Genomic DNA, 10,707 nt, shown 5'->3' on the forward strand with positions numbered 1-10,707 from the left:
TGTGCAGGCAGCACTGGACAAGGTCAGTAGTGTTCTAAAATGAAGCAGGTAAGCAGGAGCCTAATATTTACTTTTTTTCCCAGACATTTGTTGAAAGAGCTGCAAGAAACAGAGACCCTTAAAACACAAAAGGTAAACTCGGATTTGGCAAATATTCTCTGTACAGAGAATGTTTGATATTCCGCAGGTATTACAGAGAGGAATCTTGTTTCAAGTGAGAAGATGGAATTCTATTTTCTACATTATTAAGCTTAAATCAACGTTTTCTTGGTGTAAATACCACCCCCTGCAATTATCTGTCTTACTGACATGCATATGGTTGTCAGTCACCTACTTAATTAACTTGTGTTGAAGCCTGACAGACAAGGTGAGCACTACCAGCATGTCATATGTAGCAGTGACTTGGCAGGAAACACTCCAAGGAAACATTTGCTTCAGTTAACATGAATACTTCTAGGTGCTTGTTTTTTCTTAATGTAGAGCTGTCTTGCCAAGGGACAAGCTGATCCCTGGTGCAACTCAGGAGTCTCTATATTCATACTGGGGCTGTACCCCCAAATGGTATTCTGGATTTACTCAGCTGGATTCTGCTGGAGTACTGTAATGCTTCTCGCTGCTGTTGGATAGAGAAAGACAGTTTGAGGAGAATTATGAATGGAAATATATTTAATAGAGAAGTTATTTGTCTAGCTTTCCTTGGTCACATTATCTTATAAATTTGAATCCTCATAAACCTTTGCAGAAGACCTAGGGACTTATAGAATCATAGAACGGTTTGGGTTGGAAGGGACCTTTAAAGATCATGTCAAACCCCTCTGCCATGGCCAGGGACATCTTTCACTAGATCAGGTTGCTCAAAGCCCTGTCCAGCCTGACCTTGAACACTTCCAATGATGGACAATCAACAACTTCTCTGGGCAACCTCTTCCAGTGTCTCATCACCCTCATCATAAAAAATTTCTTCCTTATATCCAATCTAAATCTACCCTCTTTCAGGTTAAAACATTGTCCCTTGTCCTGTCACTACACTTTTTTCCCTGGTAAAAAGTCTCTCTCCACCTATGTTATAAGCCCCCTTTATACCACAAAAGGCCACAATAAGGTCTTCCTGGAGCCTTCTCTTCTCCAGGCTAAACAACCCCAACTCTCTCATCCTTTCTTCATAGGAGAGGTCTTTCAGCTGGCTGATAATTTTTGTGGCCCTCCTTAGGACCTGCTCTAACAAGTCCATGTCTTTCTTGCACAGGGGACTCCAGAGCTGGATGGATGCAGTACTCCAGGTGGAGTCTCATGAGAGCAGAGTAGAAGGGCAGAATCACCTCCCTCGACCTGCTAGCCATGCTTCTTTTTATGCAATCCAGGATACGACTGGCTTTCTGAGCTGCAAGTAGACATTGTTGGCTCATGTCCAATTTTTCATCCACCAGTATTCCCAACCTCTTCTCTGCAGGGCTGCTCTCAATCCATTCATCCCCCAGTCTGCATTGATACTGAGGATTGCCCTGACCCAGGTGCAGGGCCTTGCACTTGGCTTTGTTGAACTTTGTGAGGTTCACATGGGCCCACGCCTCAAGCTTTTCAAGGTCCTTCTGGACGCCATCCCTTCCCTCAAGCGAATCAACTGCACCACTCAGCTTGGTGTCATCTGCAAACCTGCTGAGTGTGCCCTCAATCCCATTTACCTATGTCAGCGACGAAGATATTAAATAGTATGGGTCCCAGTATGGACCCTTGGGGGACATGACTGAAGATGAACTCCATCCAGGTTCCAACAAAATTCCACTGCTTGGGATCATTACTTCAAATATTTAAACTAAAAGTTTCTTGATCATTTTAATACAGCCTGGTAATTAAAATGGCAAGCTGTGACATTTGATACATTATATGCAATAGGCTTATAAATATCCAAAGATAGGTAGTTAGTTGAAATGTGTTTCACACGAAACTGTAGAGAATTTTATTTTCAGTGAAGCTGCTGGAGTCAGCAATGACTTAGAGCTTAAAACACGGAAATTTTTAAATGTCAGTGTGAAATATTTTCTAATGCTTCTGAGTATAAACTCTTCTTCACAGATTTGAAATGAACAACTATGGGCTTAAATACAAAAGTTCTGGCATTTTTTAAATTTTAAGGTTTGTAACAGTATAACATTCTAAAATTTTAAATATTGAGAATTTTGTTTAGATATTTGTGATCAAAATTTGATATTTTTATGTGCCATGGTGAAAGATTGTCTCTAATATTAATTTTCAACCTAAAGATAATATTTCTGTTTTAAGGTACTCATTGAAATCTGTTTTTTAAATTTTTTTGAAAGTTATATTTTTCTGTGAAGCATTTAAATGTTTCCCTTAGGTCTTATTCAACTCTAATATGAAGATGAACAATTTTTGAATATACTTAGAAATACTTATATTAAATATTGTTATTTCTAGGCAAGGGAAGGACGCACCACAGTTGTAGTAGCTCATCGACTGTCAACAGTCCGAAATGCAGATCTTATAGCTGTGTTCGAAGGTGGAGTTATCACAGAACAAGGGAATCATTTTAAATTGCTTGAGAGAAAGGGAATCTACTACAAACTCGTTAACATGCAGGTACTTTTTTCTCACTAGCTATTGCCTCATTTTCTTTTTTGTATTTCATGCCCATAGTTATTGTATGCTATCAGAAGCAAGGGGAATTCTGCAGCATATTTTGTCAACAGCAAAAAAATATGTACTTTGAAAGGAGAGCAGTAATTTGAGAGAGAAGACCAGTAGTTTCGATACCAGACCTATTTAAACACAGGATAGTACATTTTTAATCCTCTAGGGATTTAAACTTAAAAGATTATTTTATGTTTTCCTTTTTTGCAGTTAATGTAGAGCAGCTGATTACAGTAGTTTGCTATTCCATTGCTTGTTCTTAGCCTATGATAAAAGGTAAAATACAGTAGCTGATACTGGAAGAATAGAGCATGCATATTTTAAGCTGTTTAGTTATAATCCTTCATACTGAATTTCTTTCTAAAGAAAAAAAATTGTGGAAGAATAGGAGAAAAAGAAAAATAATCCAGATATGCTGAGTGCAAAAATATGTACACTTTTAAAGTTATGTAGCCAGAAATAAAGAGATTGGAAATTAATATAAATATCAGAATTGTATTAGTTTTAGAACAAAATACTTTGGTACATCGCAATGTTCCATGCAATAGTTAGGTTATAGCTGAGCTTCACTGTAGCCTTCTGTGTCACTGGTTTACTGCATAACCACCACGCCCATTAAAGAAACTGAAACTGCTATCTCAGTATGTCAGACTGAAAAGAGTAAACTAGGCCAATTAAAACATTTCTTCATAAAGTAACTATGAGAATATATTTGGTCACCTTATATTCAAAGTAACTTTGTATTCAAGCAAATGTGGTAATGGGAAAAATTAGGAAATATAAAATGGAAAGAAAATAAAAAATAATGGAAAATAAAAAATGGAAAGAAAGCAAAAAAAGTTCTTTTTATTAATAGCACAAAAAGCAGTAAGAAATAAAAACTTTCTGGAAAAAAAGAAATACAAGTTGAAGGCAACTTTGAATCCAGTTACTATTAAATATCTCAGTGGTGGGTAGACATGTATTTATTTTGTCAAAGAGACTGGCAAAACTACCACCAAAAATAGGGCTCTTTTCCAGATTGTTCAGATTTTTCAGTCAAAATCTCTTTTTGACCTGTTCCATCCTGAACTTCCTTATTACATTTAAGGTCAAGGATTGTTAAATGTTCTGCAGTGAAGAGGGTTCATGAATAAATGGTGTATCCACTGAAAACTCGCTCAAAAAGATCCCAAGATGAGTACAAATGGTTTACAGTCAATTTAAAACTGTTAGGAGTTAATTCATAAAAAAAGAGCAGCTACTTGCACTCTCCTGCCCTCCACTTAGTATAAATATTTTCTTGAGAGGTGGGATACTCTTATATATGAATCAAGTTCTGAAGATAGAGATCTACTTAAACATAATACAGATTTTCATATCTGCTTTATAACATTATGTATTGTTTTCCCCATATCTCTTTCCACGGAAACAATCAAAGTTACTTTTACTTTGATCACCTCATAATTTTGAAAGTTCAAAGTAATATATGCATAGTTAATCTTAGCATCATGTTCTTCCCTCTTTTAGGCAATAGAAGCTGAAGTTCCATCATCACAACAAGATGAGAATGCACTTAGTGTCAAAAAAAGTGAATCTGAACCAGAATTTGAAGAATCCTTAACAAAAGGATTGAGAAGACGATCAACTCAGAGAAGCATGAAAAAGCCAGGAGCACAAAATGATGATCCTGATGAAAAAACTGGTTCACCTGTAAGTAACTTTGCAGAGCTGTTAGTGAACTTTGATTCCTTTCAACAAAGTATGTTAAAATTAAAATCACTCTCCTGCTCTAGAAAGGTACAAGAATAAGGAGGCATTTGATAGAGGTGAAAAAGACATGAGAACTTTCTAATTCTAAATAACCTTTGCCTGATAATATTCACAATTTGTTTTGTTATTCTCACCGTGAATGATTACACAAATAAAATGGGACTTTAAAAGTCTATAACAAGGATGAGTTTATTCCTGAAAATCAATTTGCTCTAAAAGAAATATACTTACATATATTTGCATACCATACCAACATAGTCTATACAAGTTAAACATTCATTTTTGGATCAGAAACAAAATATTTGGCCCAACATACAACTCTTAGAAGAAATCTTACAACAAAACCATACAACAAATAGGATTGCATTCATATTTGCAGCAAATACTTTGCCGTTATAAATTGCTTAACGAACAATTACTTGAATTAATCCAGTCATGGATTACACACAACAATATGCCCAGAATTAATAGTTCAGTCACCATTGACTAATACCAAGAGTATTGATCAATGAAAATGATATAGATAAACTAAAATATGACAAGAGCTGTAGATATATTCTAACAGCTCTTTCTTCCTTGTATTAAAATTATAAAAAGAAATGTACAATCAGTTAATTATTCACATTATTAAAAACTATACATTTTGACTTCCCCTTGGGTAGATTCTGGGAGTAGGAAATTGACTATTAATCTCTCTTTTTACATACATGTTTGTCCTAACAGAATTCCCATTTTTTAGGATGAAGAATTACCTCCAGCTTCATTTCTGAAAATTATGAAGTTGAACAAAACTGAATGGCCAAACTTTGTAGTTGGAACTTTATGTGCAATTATCAATGGAGCTTTACAACCTGCATTTGCAATCATATTTTCAGAAATTATAGGGGTAAGTTTGAATAAAATGCAAAAAACTACAAAGCCCACAAAATTGTTTTCTAATGAAACCAGGTCTTAAAAAATCACTGCATAATGAAGCTGAGGAGTGGATGAAGCACTATTACAAAAATCTGAAGAATTACATGAGATTTACAAAATCCTAAAAATCTTGCTACAACCTGAAATTTGCTTGTTATACCTATAATCATATGTAACATATGCTCAAATTTTATATGAATGCAAATGACTACCAAACATAGTTATTGAGAAATATGGGAGTATTTCAGATTATCAGTTGATTAAAAAAATGTTGTTTTAAATATTATTTTATAGATTTTTTCAGAAACTGACGAGACCATTTTGAGAGAAAAGAGCAACTTATATTCAGTGCTGTTTTTAGTACTTGGGATCATTTCCTTTTTTACTTTCTTTTTTCAGGTATGTTTTATTATTTTAGCTTTATTATAATTGTTCATCATGTTTTAGAAACCAGATCTGAAATATACTAAACATTTGTATCTTCTTAATACAGGTCTCCAACTCAAACATTTGTGCATTTGTGGTTCTAGATGTGCCTTGTGCTGCACTGAATCTTCTTTGACCTAGAGCTTCTTATGTGTTAGAGACCTTCCAACCAATTCTGACCTCTTAATTTCAGAACTCCCCTCTTCTTCAGCAGTCAAACACATCTCAGCATGAAACTCTGGATTCTCTCACTCTTTTTTCCATTGCCACCTAACGGCCAAACCCTCCAGCCTTTACATTATACCACTCCCTTCTCACCCTCAAGCCCTCCTATTTGAATCTTAGTGATTGCAAATCTACCAATCTCCTGCCTTAGCTCTCCAATTTTTCACTCCCTAACCCTTTCCCCATTCAAGTCTTGTCTTACGTGAGCCCCCCAAAGATTCCCAGGCCCAGTTCCTCAAGTAACACTCATCATGCTGATATTCAGCTCCTCCTGCTTAAATACTAATGGTTGAACAGTAATATCCCATCTCCTGCTCTCACTGATTTCTATAGCCATCTCAACTTTTACCAAAAAATTATTTTAACTTTACCCTAATTCTTATATGTATCTGACTGCTACAACAGTGCCACAGTAAAAAAAAAAAAAAAAAGGTAGTAATCATGCAGGTGCAAACTTCAGCATTTAAATATTTTCATATATAGTCTGGTTTATAATTTCTGAATATGTTTGTATAGTTTTATCCATTAAATGAGCCTACACAGTGAAATAATAAAGTGCACTTGGGACAGCAGCATAAACAGTCTCTTGCAAAAACCTCCTTGTTTATTTACGGAATTGTCTTGTTGCACATGCAAGCAAGGAGGCCTTGAGTATAGAAGACTGAGTTGTAGATGGCTATGACAGGTTTGCTCAATTTATAAATGTTCAGAGAATGTTTTAAATATGAGCAGGAAGAGTTCTTTGAGATGTAACACCCCCAAATTAGTGAGAATGAAAAAAATTTAAAGCGTTCTTATAATCTCTTTATATAGTGCCTGTTCTCTGATGTTCTTTTGTGATTTTTTTTCCAAGTCACATATTTATGCAAATTTACCGACAGTACAGGAGCACAGCAAAGATAATGATCAAAGTTAACTGAGAAATATTTGCTGATTGGAATATGCCATAATAATTTTTCTTAGTATCACATAGTACAGTTTTATCTTTGGTTTGTATTTAAGAGTATTCAATTTCACATATGTACATTCCAAACAATTAATATTTGTAATCACATAAAGGTGGTAGTGACCTAAACAAAGCTAATTACAAACACTGATGTCATACTAAAATGCAGGAAGAGTGTCTCTTCCCAAAATTTTAACCAGCATTTTCCTTTTTCTATCTTGTTAAATTGATTCATATATCTGGCTAAAAATATGTTCAATTCTTTATAAAACATCACTTATGTATAACTGCTGATAGCTATGTCAGTTTGTGTTAGGATCCCAGGGAAGAAATCTTAATTCCATTGGAGTCAATGGGAAATTTGCGTTAGACTTCAATGAACCCAGATTACCTTATGAAGTCTTTAATCTAAAACGATTGGCCTGAAAGCCACTTCTTTAGATCTGACTTAGGTCAACTCAGATAAAAATGAAGTCCAAGGGTTTATTAGCGATCTTTTCCTTGAAGCATGCTGGTGATGCAGTGCTGGGAAATATTGCTATGCTCTCTATATTTTCCTGAGAAATAATATTTGAATGTCTGTACTGTGAACCTACTAGAATTTATGAATATTAAACCTGTTTTTACATCTGCTTTGTGCAATCAGGACTGCAATATTTTGTACTTTGTGCATTGACATTGTAGAGAAAATGTATCTAAAATACTTATTGAATAAACATAAAAAGTGTAATAGTGTGCTAAACATTGTACCTTTTCTCAAATAGGGTTTCACATTTGGCAAAGCAGGAGAAATTCTTACAATGAGGCTTCGACTCATGGCATTTAAAGCAATACTTAGACAGGTAAAGATAATAAATATTTTGATTTCCAGGGTTTTAAAAATAATCAATTGTATAGATATCATAAGATAACTGTATTCTACATTATTCTATCATACTATGACTTGTCTACAGAGAAGATTCTTTAAATCAGTCTAGAAACCAATTTGGTTAGTTACATGTGGTTAAGCAAAGTATCCTTAGAGGGACAGTCTTAAACCAATACAAATACAAGAGCTTTTTATGTACTCCTTGCAAGGACTTAGATTTACAGCCAAATTACTATAGCCTGACAAGTTGATGTGCGCCAGCGGTATCCCATTACGTGCTCATTTGCCTGCTTTGTTTTCTTTGTGCCCTTTCTCCCCTAAAGGAATGCAATGCAATGCAATGCAGCTTACATTGTAACTCTTACTTCGAATGTCTGATTTAAATTGTAGTATGTACAGATATGTTTTTATTTATTTATTGAATGTCTGTTTCAAAGAGTTCCCAAATCTATAATTGTTTTTCGTTAGTACAATAGTGAGATTGTAGCATTAAATCTAAAGCCACTTTCAGAGAATTAAAATATAAATATTTCATACGGTGTTTAATTAATTCATGTAGTTATCTAAATTGGCCTTAATCTTGTATGATTTCAGGATCAGTATTTTAGATTTTCAAATATACAATATAATATTTCTGGGGTTTTATGTCTTGCACATAAAGCTACATGTAGACACAGAATTTGATTAATGTGAACATGACTATTTGCAATGGGGACAGAAAACTGTTGTAGTCTGAAAAACTAGGATTTATAGATCAGCCTCACTAAAAACCTAATGAAAGAGCAATCTTACAATTGAGTTTTGAGGTCAAAAATGCCTGTACTACACCACCAGTCTTCATTCAATGCATATTACACATGAAAGTTTAAATCAGATATTTGGTCATATGGTGAATAAATTATAAACTGTGTACCTGACCCCAACAGTTTACTTTGATCAGATAGTGCAGTTTGTTTTGGGGTATTTTTTGTCTCATAGCTTCCAAATAAGCCTTTTCAATCTGGGGAGAAACAAAGCAATGAATCGGGAGTTTTTACCTTGAAAATGCTTTACACTTAATTCGTCCCCAAACAGCTTTGCAATTGTGAAGAAGTGTGACTGAAGAGTCATCTCCTCCAAGGAGATGCAGATTCAGCAGTGGTGAGGGACGGTAGATTTTGGTTTTGGGAATGCCCCAGGCTCCTCTCCTTCCTTCTCAGCAGTGACAGAGTACACATCAGATCATCCACAAACATACACTTTTTTCTAAAAATATTCATTGTGCAATGAAGGAATTAGACTTAATTAAATATGCAGAACTGATGCACTGCCACATAGACAGTCTTCTGACGCTGAACTCAATTATATAAGGTAGACCTCAGTTTCACTTTCGGGTAACATGAAATGTCCAAAGACCGGTCCTAAGAAAAATGTTTCTTATTGTAGGACATGGGCTGGTTTGATAATTCTAAAAATAGCACTGGAGCATTAACTACAAGACTTGCTAATGATGCCTCACAAGTGAAAGGAGTAAGTAAAATTTTGTTTTGGAATTTTTCATATTTGGTTTAGTATGTAGTAAAGTTGCAGGTTGGATTTGACTGGTTGGATAGCAGTCTTGACTTTGACAACTAAAATTTACTATAAAACGATAGCTGGTATAGAATGCACTGATGTGTTTTGTAACAATGATGGTAATATATGTTTACAAAATAATTTCCAAATAAATCTTTTTAAAGTTTACTACTGTGCTGTATTGTGATTTTCATTATTAAACAAATTCATTGGGAATCTCTTTATCTAAGTCGTCTGTTTAGAGATATCTTATTTACCTGAAGATATGCATCTAAATTTGTTCAGTTTATGACCTTCTACTATTTTTTTGATCGTACAGATTCCTTATATGAAAAAAATTAGACATAGTAGCAACAGACTTCCTTTTCCTTGTTACTTCTTGGAGATTCTTTAGAAGTAATTTGTGGACTTTCAGGGGTCTGTAATATTAGGCTAAAGAGCACTGAATGAGATTATTCATGTATGCTTAAGTAAATTTTTACTGCTACACGAAGTTATGTGCTTTTTCTCTGAATTGAGGAATTCTGGAGTGTCTTTGGCTTTATAAGTTAAACATTTAATTTTCTTCTTCACTGGGCTCCATGTGATGACTTATAAAGCTAGCTGCATGATCTACAAAATGTGACAGATTTTAATGTTTAGCTGTAAAAGTAAATATGTGATATGCTTAAAGTCTGTTCAGCTTCAAGAGCAGAATTTAGAAATTGCAGTGCAAATTTAAGTAATCAGAATATGGGAAGAGAAGAATTAAATGTGATCTAGATAATTTTTTACAAAATCATTTCAGAAAAATTTTGAAAAATAGCAGAACTGAGTTAAGACTTTCTAAATAGTATTTTGAGAATCAGCAATATTATAGGTGAAAATGCTTTCCTTATTTAAGATGCAGTTACTTTAGCAAGAAATGTCCTTTTTCTTCCTCCAGGCAACCGGTGTCAGACTGGCATTAATTGCCCAAAACATAGCTAACCTGGGGACTGGAATTATTATATCATTAATTTATGGCTGGCAGCTGACCTTGCTACTTTTAGCTGTTGTGCCAATCGTTGCAGTGGCAGGAATGATTGAAATGAAGATGTTGGCTGGGCATGCAAAAAAAGATAAAGAAGAGCTGGAAGCTGCAGGAAAGGTGGGTCTAGAGAATTTTATCTATTTCTATGTAATACATAAAGTCATGTTTACCAAAGCATTGTTGATGGATGTATTACTTCCAAATACAGAACGTATCATAATATTTAACTTCCAGAGACAGCCGGACTTTATGTAGTTACACTAGTAGACCTACAGAGCATAACACCTCTTCAATAATAATTGAAGACTTATGTTATTATCCGATATTTATTTTTATAATTGATAAACCCCAGCATGTGCT

The 10,707-nt window shown here is 34.5% G+C and overlaps 1 protein-coding gene across 1 annotated transcript; it reads left to right on the forward strand.

Annotated features, from left to right (window-relative positions):
• Positions 1-4: 4 nt before the first annotated feature.
• On the forward strand, positions 5-10,464 carry LOC104072860 (multidrug resistance protein 1-like; the record flags this gene model as incomplete). Its single annotated transcript, XM_009572454.1, has 8 exons — positions 5-22; positions 2,437-2,598; positions 4,159-4,341; positions 5,141-5,287; positions 5,611-5,715; positions 7,678-7,755; positions 9,207-9,290; positions 10,261-10,464. Coding segments are annotated over 8 exons (981 nt in total), but the record flags the coding sequence as incomplete, so codon positions are not given.
• Between the last annotated feature and the right edge of the window lie 243 nt (positions 10,465-10,707).

The sequence above is a fragment of the Fulmarus glacialis genome, unplaced genomic scaffold (genome assembly GCF_000690835.1).
Source record: "Fulmarus glacialis isolate BGI_N327 unplaced genomic scaffold, ASM69083v1 scaffold11672, whole genome shotgun sequence".
NCBI lineage: Eukaryota > Metazoa > Chordata > Aves > Procellariiformes > Procellariidae > Fulmarus > Fulmarus glacialis.